The sequence below is a fragment of the Bubalus bubalis genome, chromosome 10 (assembly GCF_019923935.1).
Source record: "Bubalus bubalis isolate 160015118507 breed Murrah chromosome 10, NDDB_SH_1, whole genome shotgun sequence".
NCBI classification, from domain to species: Eukaryota; Metazoa; Chordata; class Mammalia; order Artiodactyla; family Bovidae; genus Bubalus; species Bubalus bubalis.
This window is the reverse complement of record NC_059166.1, coordinates 77,914,448-77,931,374: the sequence shown is the minus strand read 5'-3', so window position 1 is coordinate 77,931,374 and position 16,927 is coordinate 77,914,448. Positions and strand designations below refer to the sequence as shown.

The 16,927-nt window shown below is 42.8% G+C and overlaps 1 protein-coding gene across 4 annotated transcripts in view; it reads right to left on the bottom strand.

The window, feature by feature from the left end:
* The window catches only part of RNF217 (ring finger protein 217), a 128,442-nt gene extending 119,555 nt beyond the window's left edge, over nucleotides 1-8,887 (bottom strand). For 3 of the 4 annotated variants that reach the window (XM_025294792.3, XM_025294793.3, XM_025294794.3), the window contains exon 1: nucleotides 7,864-8,885. In XM_025294792.3, the coding sequence (XP_025150577.3) occupies nucleotides 7,864-8,736 (873 nt within the window). In that variant the 5' untranslated portion in view covers nucleotides 8,737-8,885. Of the gene's footprint in view, nucleotides 1-7,863 lie in introns of all 4 variants that reach the window. The other variant, XM_044924446.2, reaches the window with a different exon arrangement.
* Nucleotides 8,888-16,927: the final 8,040 nt, after the last annotated feature.

Sequence of the window (16,927 nt, the reverse complement as noted above, 5' to 3'; positions counted from 1 at the left end):
TGGATGGAACATACAGGTGGAAATGTCAAAGACAGAGCCAGCAATATGGTACTGTAGGTGAGAAAAAGTCATCTGGGCTAGAAGCAAAGATTTGGAAGTGTATAGGTGTTACTTGAAACCATGGGAGTGAAAATACATGGTCCTGCTACTAATACACAATGTGAAGAGTTGTTGTTCAGTCACTAGGTTGTGTCTGACTCTCTGCAATCCCAAGGACTACAGTAAGCTAGGTTCCTCTGTACCCCCCACCGCCGATCTCCCAGAGTTTGCAAAAATTTGTGTTCATCAAGTCAGTGATGCTATCTAATCATCTCATCCTCTGCTGCCCCCTTCTCTTTTTGACTTCAATGTGAGGAGAGAGAGGGTTTAATATATGACCATGCAGATACCAACATTAAGAGATGGTAACATAAAAATAGTTCAAATGGAAAGAAAAGGCATGGTCAAGAGTTAGGAAGAAAACAGGCGAGTGTGCTGCCATTAAAACTTAATAGTAAGTTAAATCATAGCTCTTCTCAACTCAATTCCTCTTGATTTTCTTACATGAAGATGAAGCTGACTTTGGTTGAAATCTTTCTCTGCATCTAAATTTGGGCAAGAGACTTCCACTTCCTCAAAACATGTAATTAAGTTTCTTCTTGGACTGGAAGCCTTGTGACTTTGTACAATACAGATACAAACTTTAAAGAAAAATCAACATATTTAACTTATTAAGTAAGATAATAAATGCAAAGACTATTAAAAGACCTTGGGTTTTAGAGCCAAATGGAACTGAAATCCCACCGTTGCCATTTCCTAGCTATGTGATTTAGGACAAGTTCTTTAACCTTGCTAACCCTGAGTTTCCTCATGTAACATTCTACTACCTTCAGTACAGAAATTGAGCTGTTCCTGTTTTCTTGAACCTATTATAATCAGAAAGTCAACTCCACCAGTGCCAATGAAAACAGCACTATTCACACTTGCAAATAGTCTCCTTGTTGGGAAATCCAATGGTCAATTTAAACGCTTATCCTGCTGAAACGATCAGAAACATTAGACAAAAATGATTTTTCCTTCCTTTATAAAACATCATCTTTGTTTGGCTTCTGGTTAACCCACTCTACCTTGGTTTCCTTTTTGCCCTCTCCCTTTCAGACTCCTTCCTATTCCTTCACACAAGCCAGGCTCTATATCTGCAAGCCCTGGTATGCCCAGACCCGGTACTCAATCCTCCTCTGGTCTCATGGCTTTAAACATCTTCTCTATATCAGAAAGATAGAAATTTACATCTCCTCTTAAGGTCTCTTTGCTGAATGCCACACGCCAACTGCCATCCTTTTATGAAAGTCTAAACAAGCTTTTCGAACTTTGCATGAACTCCTGATTCTCCTTAATATAAGTCCTCCTACAGTATTCCTCACCTTGTTAAATGGCAAACCCATTCTTCTGATTGCTTAGGCTCAAAACCTGAGTCATTCTGGACTCTTTTGCTCCTATCCCACACCAAGTCATCAGCACATTCCATCAGCTCTACTGTCACAATACATCCAAAATTCCACCAGTTCAAACCGTTATCTACCTCTAATCACCCTAGTCTGAACCATCACATCTCCTCTCTGGCTTATTGCCAAATTCTTCTAACTGATCACTTCCATTCCTTTTTTTCCCCCAAGTTGTTTTTTTTTTTTTTTTTAATGGCTTTTATTTGGCTAGGTAACATGTGGAACCTTCGTTCCCTGACTAGGAATAGAACCTGTGCCCCCTGCATTGGAAGCACAGAGTCTTAACCACTGGACTTCCAGGGAAGTCCCTTTACTTCCACTCTTGACTCCCTTGATATATTCTCCACAGAGAGCCAGAGTCCTCTGTCTTAAAGGTGAAGTCACATCTGATTAACCCAAAACCATCTTACCGCTTTCCAGCTCATTCAGAGGAACTGCAAGTTCTCTGTGGCCTTAAAGCCCTTTCCATCAGCTTTTCCCACTTCCCCTTCTGGTTTCTTCTTAGTGCTTCCCACTTCATTCCATATGCTTCACCCATATGAATCTCTCTGTCATTCCTGGAACCCCCCACCAAGCATGCTCCTGTCTCTGGAACTTTATACTTACTGTTTCCTCAGATATTCTCTTGGTTTGCTCTCTCACTGCCATCATGAAGATCTCTGCTCAAAAGTCACCGTGTAAAACAAACCCTCCCCGACAATTCCTAAAAACACTATAAATACATAAAGAAAAACCTCCTTCCCAATATTTCTTATCACCTTTCCCTTGTTTTTCTTTCTTTATAGTATACTATAGTATACTAAATAATATCTAGTATACTAAATAATTTACTTATATTATTATCAATCTCCCCCCAGCCTAATAAATAAACTCCATACAGTAAGGGGTTTTATCTGTTTCACTTCTCTGTGTTTCCAACACCAACAACAGTGCTTGGTATATAATAGGTATTTAATATGCAAGGGAATTAAAATTAAATAATAAAATATACTAAATGGAAACATAATAACATTAACAGAAACTGAAACACAATAAATGTAAAAAATGCTTGAAATATAGGTGTTCAATTAATGGTTGTTGTTATTTATGGAAACTTCAAAGCTCAAGAGTAATTACCCAAAACTGATGGGGCAAATAGTAGTGATCACTTTGAAAGAGAATGTTCTTCTAGGAATTACTGTCCTGAAGATACTGAATTTTTGTTTTAAGACAGAACTTGATTTGGGAAGATTCAATAAGTTTATCACATAAAACTCTGCTGACAAAGTGAAGTAGAACCAAGAAACAATTCTTTGAAAGTGTCATAACTTTAAAGATTGGCTATATTTTTATGAATGATCCAAACACAGCAAAATGTTTTGAGTATTTTTTTTTGCAAAAGCGCAAAAGTAATAAAAATGTTGAAAGAAGCAAAACATTAACTAATATTCTATTTACAACAATTACAAAGAGCTCAAAGAAATGTTAATTAACAAAATTTAATTATAGTAATAACTTTTTACAATAATGTTTCTTATTACTTTGAAATAAACATGTAAGAGGAGGAATAGTAATATGTTTACTAAAAGGTTAGCTGGTGTTCCAGAACTGGCTTAATAAAATCCTCCCAGAAAGGAAAGAGAAGAGGAGAGCCACACTTGTCTAAGAACTTAAAGGAAAGCTTATTTATGCCACCAGATAAAGCTTGGAGGAAACACGGCCAGCAAGGCTCTAAGCCAGCTCCTTGTGGGCATTTAATACATTTAAAAAGTCTCTCAAGGTCCCTGACATACAGGTAGCCAATAAATGTCTTATATGTGTAAATGGTACATTAACAAATGAAAATGTTAATTATAAGAAATTATGACTCAGGTGCCTGTCTACATCCCCATCACCAATGCTTAAGGAAAAGCTGGGAGCTCAAATCTAATGTTCTTTTTGTGTCTCTCACATGAGGAGTAAGGAACAGCCTTCAACTATAAAAAGCTGAGCTCTACTCTAGGAGGAAAAAAAAAATCACCACTCTAAAGGTGACACCCGAGGGAAGTAGTACTAGTCAGGTTATTTGAGACCCGTAGGCAGCACAGGGTTTCTCGGCGGAGCGTGGCATCTCTAGACGCCGGAGGACGTGGGAAGGCAGACACCCAGACACCATGTGCACCAGGTCCTGAGGGCCCAGCGAACAGCCCCGGACAGGGCCCTGACTCCTCGGCAGTACTCAAGTGCTATTTAAAATCAAATTTTGAAACGTAAGAGCAAAAATAGAGAAATTATTAAGGGGAAATAAAGAAAGTATTAAAAGAGAGAGCATTAAAAAGTCAGAAGAGGAAAAAGAAGTGCGTGAGTCAGGAAGGTGTGAAAGTGAATGTTAACCACAGCTCCAAAATACATACCACACACACCCACCCACCCACACACACACATACACACACTGTACATGGAAGAATAAGTTTACACATGCCGGAATCCTCACTTTTAAATTCGCAGAGTGATTTAACAGAGTTCAGTCTCTTTTATTCTTCACATTTTCAAGACTACCAAAACCACAGCTGGCGGGAGAGGATCCGTAAATTCACCTGTGTGAAGGTGGCTGCTGGCAAACTCCATCTTGAAAAGGCCAGTTTCTAAAAATATACAGGTTGCTTTAAGGTTTAAAGGGAAAAAGCAAGCTACACTTTTACCCATAAAGGTCTGGATGACTCACAGTTTAATAAAAGGATCTAGAAGCTTTCACTCCTAGGTCACCGGTTCTAGGATGACTATGGTAGACAGTCATTTCAGGACATTATCATCTAGCAGCTGTTTTGTTCACAAAGTGCCGAAGAAATGTGTTGCTTGTCTCTATTAATACTCATTTGACAGGTGTATACATTCCAATACATATGCATGTGCATCACAAGCACTTTGAAGCAGAGTGATCAAAGTCACAACAGCTGTTACCTTTAGAAAGCCCTTAGCATGTCCAATTCTTTCTTTTCTTTATATAAAGTGCTAAATATTAGTATTTCACATCCTACCAGATTTTACCATTTCAAATCAAAATCATAAAGGAAAGATACCTGCAGAGAATTTTTGAAATGAGTGCGGTATCCTTCCATGAAACGAGGAAAGTAACAACCCTTCCTCCTAGGAAAATGGGGTAAAGGCCAAACCAGCTGAGAAGGTCAGTTCTCAGAATGGCTCAGTGCCCTGAAGGAGACCGCAGATATCTCTGGCATTGCATGCTCTAAGCCACGGCCATACATGTCCACACAGGCCATTGGAAATGGACTTCTGAAGTTTATGCACCAAAGATTTACGTACTCATGCGACACAAACCAGTTAAACTCCTACTGTCTGTATCATGGTGCTCTAGTGCCTCTACCTCAACCCCTATGTATGTGTGCCAAAGATTATAATGTATCAGTTCAATCCTTCACCATAGCAACTGATACCTGTTGGCCAGTAAAGTCATTCCACTAAGAAGGATCCTGCATAGACCCCAGGCATAGTGATAACTGAAGAAGAATTCTCATCACTGAAAAAAAACTGGTTTTAGTTTTTCAAATCACTGTTTTAAAAAACTAAAACTATTATTTTTAAACCACAATATAGAGGAATTTGGGCTTCCCAGGTGATGCTAGTGGTAAACAACCCACCTGACAAGGCAGGAGGCATAAGAGACGCTGGTTCAACCCCTGGGTCCGGAAGATCGCCTGGCGGAAGGCATGGCAACCCATTCCAATATTCTTGCCTGGAGAATCCCAGGGATAGAGGACTCTGGTGGGCTATGGTCCACAGAGTTACAAAGAGTCAGACATGACTTAAAAGATTGAGCATGCATGCATGCACATAGAGGTATTTGGGTTTCCCAGGTGACTCAAGGGTAAAGAATCCATCTGCCAACCCAGGAGACCCAGGCAACATGGGTTCAATCCTTGGGTTGGGAAGATCCCCTGGAGAGGGCATGGCAACCCACTCTAGTATCCTTTCTTGAAGAATCCCAGGGGCAGAGGACTCTGGGAGGCTACAGTCCATGAGGTCGCAAAGAGTGGGACACAACTGATGAACTGAGCATGCACAGAGGTATTTAAGTCACCACCTAATCTCCTATGTGTACACTGAAATAATGAAGACAACTGCCCACTGGCCTTCGCCACATATTCAGGGCATGGCACTAATGGAAATAAGATTTATCACCTAAAAATCTGCATTCCTGTCTTCCAACTTTGTACCTTCTTCCAAAGAATTCATCAGCTCCTTTTAGAAGAGTATTATTTAACCAGGCAATATTCCAATTCACATTTAGTATGCATTTTTAATGACTGCATAAAATACTTAAGAGACTCTATTTTATTTTCTTAAATGATATTAACTAATACACTAAGTATTTGGCACAAATCCAAAAGATGATGACAAAAGTCACTATTAACTTTTTATTTTAAATATATCACTTTAGTTTAAAAAGCCTTAAGACGCCTGCAAGTTCAAGCTTGACAGATTTACTACTGTCAAAACCAAGAAACCTTAGAAAATAAAAAAGAGGGCACTCTTTATGCCCTTTTGATCTGGTTCAGAAAGGCACCCAAACAACTCTGCAGTTTTTGTTTTGCTTTAGAATTGATGTGTCATTAGAGAGCCTGTAATTCCATTTCATTGATGAGAAAATTAAGACACAGAAAGGTTAAATGACATGGAAACAAGAGTCTTTGTGTAGAAGAGACCTTAGGATTAACACAGATCAGATTTTGGAGACAAAAAAAATTTTGCTTTCAGGAAACAGAAATGCTTAAGGAAATCAAACTGCAAAGCAGAGTACCCCAACTTCTAATGACCACCTCCCTTGAACCTCTAAACCCACACTGTATTTATATTCAATGCTTAAGTGCTACATGATATTGTCACTCTGTTTACACCTCATCATATGCTACCTTGTATTGTTCGTGTGTACACCTCTTGTACACACAAGGGAGCTTCCTTGGAGTAGAGCCCATAGTTTGGGAACGTCTGAATCCCACCACGGGGCTTTGCCCATGGCTATCTGCTTGACTGTTTGACAGTGACATCCCAGAAACAGCCACAGTGAGAAGCGGGCTTTCCTCCTGTTTGAAGTATCTGTTTGCGGATAAAGCACGAAAGAGACATCACAGACTCTCACAGGCGATTGGATAATCTCAACCATCTTGGCCAAGACACTGCTTGTGTAACATTCCATTCTGTCTAAATTCCCCTTCGCGTTTTCCACTGGGCAGGGTACACACTTTCAGTCTAGACACAAGCACAGATTAGCCACAATACTCAGAGGAACTGCAGTGTGAAATCCTGTTTAGTTCCCTTCAGCCAAAGTTATTAAACACTGTTAGGAGGAAGGATATCAACATGAATCTACCAGACACAGGGGCTCTAAGAAAGACACTGTCTAGTCACACAAACAGACATACGGAACAACTTCAGTGCATGCAAGACACGCAGAAGTGTTTGAAAGTATATAAGCCGTGGCCTGGAGGGTGAGGGAAGGCTTCACAGAGAAATTGGCACCTTAACAGCCCAGGGTTTTGAAAGATGAATAGGCCCAGGACAATCAGACATGGGATCAAAGGGCATTCCAGATTGTGCAAAACACTGGCAGAAACCTAACAGACTGAAAGCTGCTAGAAGGACGCCTTCACCACCAGAGAAGGAAAGCGGGTCAACTGCACTCTTCAACTTTCCAAGAAAAAAAACAAGCTTTCAAATAAGCAACTGAGGAGGAAAGTTTCACCAGTGCTTGTTTTGTTAAGCCTCTTAGCCTTGCTTTGCTTTGTTTTGCTTTTTCTGTTTTGTTCTTTCTTAAAGAAATAAAGCATTCTGCTGGCTTAAAACTTCAGTGAGAAAAAGTACTTCAACTTTACTGCGGAAAAGGAAACTGAAAAGTGACCCAGGGGCAAGGAATACATAATTAATAACACTTTTCTCTGGATTACCTGAAAGTAGCAAAATTTCAAATTCAGGAATCACTCATTGCAACCCTTCTCTCCACTAACTCAATACATATTTATTTTATGCCCACTATTTGTCAGTTTCTGGAATACCAGGCCTCTGAAGCGCGCTCAACTGCCCTCCTCTTTGAGCAAGCTCCTTGCTCGCAATCTAATAAAATAAATAGAAGAGGGCAAAGGCATTCATACCCTGTTCCTTCTGTGGTGGCCAATCAAAGCCCAAAGCTCACCCAGAGTTAAATTCCAGTCGAGCTAACCCACGAAGACAAACACACTTAAATATTCTAAGGGCAACAACCGAGATGTAAGACACTGATAGACGTCCTTGGTGAGGGTGCTCATCACCTCTTCCGGTGAGCAGTGAGCTGGCGAGCGGGATTTCCTGGCCACGGATTTGAAAAGCTGAATGGGGAACAGAGGAGGGTCGGAGGGGCTGAGGTTACCTGGGAGCTCAGGTAGACTCTGAGGCACTCCTCGCATACGGCCTTCTTGCAGCAGGGCAGGGGCTTGATGGGCTTGTCTTCCAGGCACACCCGGCACATCAGCACCATGAGGGGCGCATAGGGATCCCCGACCCCACCCAGGTCGGAGTAGGGTGGGGCTCCCAGCAGGCTGGGCACGGAGAACGGCTCCGGCGCCAGGTAGAACTCCAGCTCGATACTGCCGCCGTCGGGGGACAAGGGGTCCGCTGGGAGCGACAGCTGGGGGCTGGGGAAGGAGGAGGGGGTGCTGGGAGGGTTGGTCACCGGCGGAGCCCGAGGTGGCGACGCGGGCAGCGAGAGCCGCTCCGCCGAGGGGACCTCGGACAGGTCGTTCTCCACGCAGAACACGGAGCAGAACACTTGTCTCTTGGCCGGGGGCGGGCGCCGCGGGCCCAGCACGTCCAAGACCAGTCCGTCTGGGGCCCCGACGCGGACACGGGTCGGGGGCTCGAGCTCCTCGCCGGGGGGCGCCTCCTGCTGTTCATCCGCGCTCTCGTTTCGCTCCCCCGTTTCCTCCTCCTCCTCGGCCAGCTGCTTTTGCAAAGCCTGGGGGTTGAGGGGCCCGGGGAGGGCCAGTCCCGCGGGCTGCCCGGGTGCCCGGCTCTTGCTCCAGCTCGGGGCCCCTCGGCTCCCCGCGGGCTCCGGGGCTCCGGCGTCCGCGCAGCCGGAGTCGCTTCCGCAGCCGCCGCCGCTCGGCTCGGCGGAGGCGGCGCGCGGCCCGGGCGCCCCGGCGCTGTGCCCCGGCGGCTCCGGGGGGCCCGCGGCGTCGCCAGCGGGGATCCGCGCCTCCAGGGGCCCGCCGGCACCGCTCACCGTGCTCTGCTCCTCGCCCATCGCCGCCCGCGGCCCGAGCCGCCGCTGCCCATCCAGCCGCCGGGACCCCCACCCGGCGCCGGCGGGCAGCGGGGGCAGCGGCTCGGCTCGACTCGGGGCTCCGCTTCTGCTTCCGGGTCCCTCCTCCGAGGCTGGGACGCCCCGAGCTCCCTCCAGGGAGCCCGTGCTCCCGGGCGGCGGCGCGCGGGGAGCCCGGCCCGGCCTGCTGCTGCTCCTCCTCCCGGTCCGCCCGCGCGGCCGGGCACCGCCTCGGGGGCACCGAGGGCCGCTCGCTCCGGCCGCCGGCGCGCGCGCCCCACATGCAGGTCGGGGCGGCGCCGCGGCCCCCGGGAGCCCCCGTGCGGGACAGAAGGGTCCGGAGGGAGGAGACCGTCAGTCCCGCGCCATCGCCGGTCCCCGCTGCGGGCCAGGCGGCCGGAGGGCGGTGGTCACAGGGTCGAGGGGCCTGTGGCGCCGCAGCGGCGCGCACCGGGAGGGGCAGCCCGAGTGCGAGCCAGCCGCCGCGGCCCCTGGGGGAGAGGCCGGAGCGCGCGACCTCCCGCTCCCGCGCCTCGTGCTTCACCTAGAGCCCTCCTCGCCGCCCCTCACCCCACCCCTTTGGCGCACACCTCCCCACACGTACACACGCGCGCGGCCACCGCGCGCTCACTCACGCACACCCCGAGTGGGTGTGATCTCAGACCGGGATGCGCTCCCGCGCCCGGAGTTCACACTCGGCCTCCACCAGACACCCTCCGGAGCCCGCAGGCTGCCCCTCGGGCTACACTCGGAGGAGAACTTCCTACAAAACTCTCTTTACTGAAAGCAGGAACCAGAAAAATCCTGGCTACTTAGGATTTTGCTTTCGCTTGTTTCTCTTGAGTTCGTCGGATTTGAAATCCTCCGAAGATGGGGTTCAGAAAAACAACGCTAGGAATTCTTAGTTCAAAATGCTGTATATACAACTCTGCTTTCTGCTTAATGAAGTAGAAAAGATGTTTGAAACCTACACATGTGCCCAAAAGTACGTTTAACCTTGAGCGCTGGTAAATAACCAGGTTTATCCCCTTTTCCTCCTTTTCAATGTCCTCTTAGGAACTTTTTTTTAACCCTTGAATAGTCCAAAACGGGTAGCCTTAATTAAGATAGTAAGATGGTCTGGCCTAATTAATAAACCAGATCATTGGTGAAAATCATGAAAAGTTTTATTAGCATAACCATATTTATCCCCCAAACTGTTTCCAAGACAACAGTTATATTTGAGCCAGAACTTAATTATGTGTTGATCTATCTTTATTTTCCAGGAAGTATTAGTCACCCAGACTGGTGCGTTTTAGTTCCCTAAAGCCAATGAAAACATTTTTGGGAAGCCAACCTTTGTTTTTTTTCATCTTGAGAGGGAATTCAATTTACACGTTCATGTAATAGGAAGGGGCTATGAAGTGTGTAGACTTTTTTGTCTTGAAATTGTTAATGGATTGTTCTGTATTTTCCAAATCAGATACAAATGATAGAAATGTGATTAGGTACGCAGGACTAAGGGTTTCCCAGGTGGCTCAGTGGTAAAGAATCCATCTGCCAATGCAGGAGACACAAGAGAGGCAGATTCAATTCCTGGGTGGAGAAGAAATGGCAACCCGCTCCAGTATTCTTGCCTGGGAAATGCCATGGACAGAGAAGCCTGGTGGGCTATAGTCCATAGAGTCTCAAAAGAGTTGGACATGAGTTAGTAATTAAACAACAGCAACAACAAAACTCGGGCAAGAATGATAAAAATAGAAAGTGAAAAACAACCATCAATAAAATCAAGAATGAGATAGGTGACATCACTTCTTATGCAGCAGTCATTAAAAGGATAATAAAGTACTACAGACAATAATATGCTCATAAATTTGACAGTTTGGAAGAAGCTAATTCTTTGAAAAATTAGTGCAACTCAGCCGTAATTGAGCAAATATAAACATGCAGGACTAAGAAAGCAGAGTAACGCTAAAGAACACCTCTATCACATGTGTGTGATGTTCAGCGGCACCACAAAGCTATAAGTCTAATCAGTCGGTCTAAATGCCACCTCATTTGTCAGTTCAACTCAAGAATGAAGAATTTGGGACTCCCCTGGTGGTCCAGTGACTAAGACTGAGCTCTCAATGCTGGGGCCCTGGGTTTGATCCCTGGTTGAGGAACTAGATACAACATGTCACAGCTAAGACCCTGCACAGCCAAATAAATAAATTAAAAGTAAAAAGGAATGAAGAATTCTTATTTGAAAGATTAAATGTTATTTATTGGTTTTTTTCATCGTGGCTCATTGATTTCCTGATAACTGCTGTTTTTTCCAAATAATCCTAGTGTTTATTGCTTTAAAGGCAAGGACAAGAAGCCCACATATATGTGTCTTTTCTGTATGCCATCTGATAACTACTTTTCTGTTCTTTCTAAATAGATATAAGAGTAATCCATGTTTTCTAGATGACAGTAGTCTGAGGGTAAGACCAAAGTAACAATAATGGATACAAAAAAAGTATATCTCTACAGTGTCTACAGGAATCAAACCCCTCACAATCTTCCCATAACTTTGGGACCCCCTCTCCTACAGATATTTGTCATAGGTGTTCCAAAAACATGTTCCTGCAGTGTCCACCATTTCGTTCCTTATTCCTCAGAGTCAGTTCACTGAAAGTGGCTTTCCTTGACACTGAATCAAGTCGCTGCTGGGATTCTTGAAGGCTGCCTGGCAGCTCCGCAGCCCTTCTCCTTACCATGACTTCCTTCCATGGGATTCATCTGGTGTTTTGTGAAAATAGAACCACGGCATACCAGCCTCTAGACAGACTCAGACTTGAATCAGACCTGGGCCCAGCACCCCTGGTCTTTAATCTGGGACCCATGGGACACCAGCATCATGGAGTTAAAATGCAAAGTTAATATGATGATCCTACTATCAATTTCCCCTGAAATAAAACACATGAAGCAGCTATGATGATTGTGCTGATAGGATTCATTAAATATATGTATATACATATAGGTTGAAAATATAGCTACCATTGTGAAAATTTCACTTATCCAAGGCAAGCTTAGTATTCTCAGACTCAGACCACCTGCTCCATATCAGGCTGTATACAGTTGTTAGCACAATATGAACACTATCACCAGTATTCTGCCATTGAATTGAATTTTTGAAGTCGCTCAGTCGTGTCTGACTCTTTGCAATCCCAAGCACTGTAGCCTACCACGCTCCTATGTCCATGGAATTGTCCAGGCAAGAATACTGGAGTGGGTTGCCATTTCCTTCTCCAATTCCGCCATTACCAGGTTCAACTTTCAGTGTTTTGTAATTTGCAATGAGCTGTGCACCTTCCCTAAAACCAGCACTTGATTATTGGGATACAGTACTGACATAGTCCACTGCTTTAGATCATTACTGAGCGTTATTTTTTCTATTACCACCTTTCCTGTCCTGACTTTTAAACATGACTTGCTCCTGCTTCCTTGGAAAAATTTTTTCAGGCTATAGTTTGATAATTAAACAGCTAATTTTGTTAATTTTTTAGAAAATGTTATGAAAAATAAGAAAAGCTGCGAATCATTTAAATTTTACACACTAAAGGCAAAATTAATTTCTTCCTAACTGTTGTAGAAAAAATAGCATATAATGTTTCAGTTCAGTTCAGTTCATTCAGTTGCTCAGTCGTGTCCGACTCTTTGTTACCACATGAATTGCAGCACACCAGGCCTCCCTGTCCATCACCAACTCCCGGAGTTCACCCAAACTCTTGTCCATTGAGTCCATGATGCCATCTAGCCATCTCATCCTCTGTCGTCCCCTTCTCCTCCTGCCCCCAATCCCTCCCAGCATCAGAGTCTTTTCCAATGAGTAAACTCTTCCCATGAGGTGGCCAAAGTACTGCAGTTTCAGCTTCAGCATCATTCCTTCCAAAGAAATCCCAGGGTTGATCTCCTTCAGAATGGACTGGTTGGATCTTCTTGCAGTCCAAGGGACTCTCAAGAGTCTTCTCCATCACCACAGTTCAAAAGCATCAATTCTTCGGCGCTCAGCTTTCTTCACAGTCCAACTCTCACATCCATACATGACTACTGGAAAAACCATAGCCTTTGTTGGCAAAGTAATGTCTCTGCTTTTGAATATGCTATCTAGGTTGGTCATAACTTTCCTTCCAAGCAGTAAGTGTCTTTTAATTTCATGGCTACAATCACCATCTGCAGTGATTTTGGAGCCCCCAAAAATTAAGTCTGACACTGTTTCCACTGTTTCTCCATCTATTTCCCATGAAGTGATGGGACCAGATGCCATGATCTTAGTTTTCTGAATGTTGAGCTTTAAGCCAACTTTTTCACTCTCCTCTTTCACTTTCAAGAGGCTTTTGAGTTCCTCTTCACTTTCTGCCATGAGGGTGGTGTCATCTGCATATCTGAGGTTATTGATATTTCTCCCAGAAATCTTGATTCAAGCTTGTGCTTCTTCCAGCCCAGCATATCTCATGATGTGCTCTGTATTTAAGTTAAATAAGCAGGGTGACATTATACAGCCTTGATGTACTCCTTTTCCTATTTGGAACCAGTCTGCTGTTCCATGTCCAGTTCTAACTGTTGCTTCCTGACCCGTATATAGGTTTCTCAAGAGGCAGATCAGGTGGTCTGGTATTCCCATCTTTCAGAATTTTCCACAGTTTATTGTGATCCACACAGTCAAAGGCTTTGGCATAGTCAATAAAGCAGAAATAGATATTTTTCTGGAACTCTCTTGCTTTTTCCATGATCCAGCGGATGTTGGCAATTTGATCTCTGGTTCCTCTGCCTTTTCTAAAACCAGCTTGAACGTCTGGAAGTTCACGTATTGCTGAAGCCTGGCTTGGAGAATTTTGAGAATTACTTTGCTAGCGTGTGAGATGAGTGCAATTGTGTGGTAGTTTAAGCATTGTTTGGCATTGCCTTTCTTTGGGATTGGAATGAAAACTGACCTTTTCCAGTCCTGTGGCCAGTGCTGAGTTTTCCAAATTTGCTGGCATATTGAGTGCAGCACTTTCACAGCATCAACTTAGCATATATATATAACTCATTTCCTGAAGAGGAATGAACATGGTGGAATGATTTTCTAGGTCTGCTTCTGAAAGACACGGTGGAATGTTGTTCCTCATACTCCAATTTTCTCTCTTTTTCACCCATAGAGAAAGAGAACTTGGAATCATTAGGGAAAAGAGGCATTTAGTATACCGGAAAGAAACATTTTGTTTTTCTACCTAAATTCCCTAAGGAAAATACAAATAACAGGCTTTATGAGACAAAGTTAAAAATAAAGCAAAACAGTATATTCCTTCAAATTATAAAAGTAGAGCCCAAATGCTTGGAAAACATAGGAAACTAAGAATAACAAGGAAGGTGAGCAGGGAAAAAGAAGACAAATAGAAGGGAGAAAGGGGGGGACAAAAAGGAAGGAGAAGAGAGGAAAGGGAAGAAGGGAAGGAAGAGAAGAACTTTATTATCCACTACCCAAAATAACCACATAAACTACTTTAATACCTTGATAAATTTTATTCTAGTGTTTACATCTGTGTGTATAAAAAATATCAAATGGCATATGCTCTTTTTTCTGCTTTTTTAAAAAAAAAACTTAATCATATATCCTGACCATTTTTCACATAAGACATCTATACATCATCATGATTTATGACCATATAGAATTTTACTTTATAGATGCATCTCACAATTTATTGAACTAATTCCATTTATTTTAAAAATTAGTTTTAAAAATGAATTTAAGAAAATGTATAAAATTTAATGTATATGACTATGTAGTATAATTTTTGTGTACATTCCTAACCATATCATAAGGTCCTAGAAATTAAATTGCTGTTGAAACAAGAGTAGATGTAATTTTGAGGCATTTGGCACACAGTATCACGGAAATTTAGCGCCAATTAATAACCCCATTAACAGAGTATGAGAGAGTCTCTCTGTTCTGTTCAGTCACTCAGTTGTATCTGATTCTTTGTGACCCTTTGGACTGCAGCCTGCCAGGCTTCCCCGTCCGTGGGATTTTTCAGGCAAGAATACTGGAGTGGGTTGCCATTTCCTTGTCCCATGAGAGAGTCTACATCCCTAATATTTCTGAGGAGATTTTTGAAAATTAAAGATATTATAATAACATTTCATTTTTAATTAATGAGCACATTCTTTTAAATTAAAAGGGAAAAAAATCAAATATTAATTGTTGATTCTCTTTGGATATATATAATTTAACATGGCCTATATGTCCTCTGTTCCTGAGGTTGTGGCTTCCCTTCCTCATCTTTTTAAAAATTTCTTCATCACCTCCTCCTAACGCTCTAAAAATGCTTGGAGATAACCTCAGACATAAGTAATACTTTCAAGTCTGTGATACTAACTTCTCATTTCCTAAATACAGGTGCACCTATTTGAGTGCCTGAATTCATTCTCAAATGAATACTGTGCCAAGAAAACCTCACCTTTTAGCCTACGCTGTGGAAGCTGTTGGAACTGAGGTGGGACATAGTACAAGATCAACTCTTCTCGACCTGAGAGAAGCCAGTTCTGCCCTCACAGAAAAAGTCACCTTGGAGTTTAACAGCAGCTCAAAGCAGCTCAACTCTACTCTGGTGACTTTGGTTTACCATAAAGATGTCAACCCTGGCTCTGCATGTAGAAATCCCTGATCTCCTCTTCCCAAGGTATAGAATGACATAAAGAGAGAGACATGCTCTACCTTTCTGTTCCCCAGTTTCCCTTTGTGAAAAAGGTGTCAAGTCACTGCCTTCTCCTGACAGGCTATGTTTATAGCAGGAGTCAGAAAAATTTACAGCCTGGCCCCTCCCTGGCCCTGAGACTGGAATGCCTCGTTGGTTTGGTAAGCAAAGAGTGAGATACATCTCTTCTTATACAGTTCTCAGTACCCATTGCCTCATTGCTGGGTAATTCACAGTTAAGGAAATCATTTTGTCCAAACTGAGGGATAATCAGGCATCAGTGCAGCAGAGCTGAAGATGCATTTGTACAAAACAAAGCTTTAATTCTGAAAAGCACAGAGATTTTCTTACCAAAAGGAAAAGCAAATCTCTTCCAAATTATGGAAGAAGTAAAGATAAATTAAAGAAGATTTATTTAGAACAATGGAGAAGTGCTTACAAAACAGGGTTAAAATGAAAAAAGACAGGAAAATCTAATGTCTATGATTACAACTGTGTAGGCATGTATGTGATAAAATAAGAACAAAAGTAATGGGAGTTACTGTATAAGGGTGATGATTTTTCCCCTCATTTCTGAAGATTTCTAAAATTTTATATTGTTTTAAAAATGGACAAGAGAGAAAACAAGATTTTTTTTTTTAAAGAATGAAACAGTTTCATCCTAATGGATGGGGAAATAAAGCTGGTGTTAATAGATGTTATTTGCCTGCACACTAGTGAAATTTAAGGTATGCAAGTCCTCCTATTTGTGTTACAATTCAATTCAACCATCATTTCCTGAAAGTCTATTAGATCCTGTGTCAAACTTTGGCAAACTCAATTTGCTAATTTGTTCCCCAAATTTTCCTTTATTTTTAACTTCCTGACATCTATGATACACTTTAAGCTGTCCTGAGCAAGAACATATCTTAGCTATATACAGAAGTCCAGTACCTAGCATTCTGCACATATTAAGTTTTCAACAAAACATTTTTTTTTTGCTGTTTTTATTTTTTATATATATAAATTTATTTATTTTAATTGGAGGCTAATTACTTTACAATATTGTATCAGTTTTGCCATACATCAACATGAATCTGCCATGGGTATACATGTGTTCCCCATCCTGAACCCCCCTCCCACCTCCCTCCCCATACCATCCCTCTGGGTCATCCCAGTGCACCAGCCCCAAGTATCCTGTATCCTGCATTGAACCTGGACTGGCGATTCGTTTCACATATGATATTATACATGTTTCAATGCCATTCTCCCAAATCATCCCACCCTCGCCCTCTCCCACAGAATCCAAAAGACTGTTCTATACATCTGTGTCTCTTTTGCTGTCTCACATACAGGGTTATCATTACCATCTTTCTAAATTTCATATATATGCATTAGTATACTGTATTGGTGTTATTCTTTCTGGCTTACTTCACTCTGTATAATAGGCTCCAGTTTCATCCACCTCATTAGAACTGATTCAAATGTATTCTTTTTAATGGCTGAGTAAT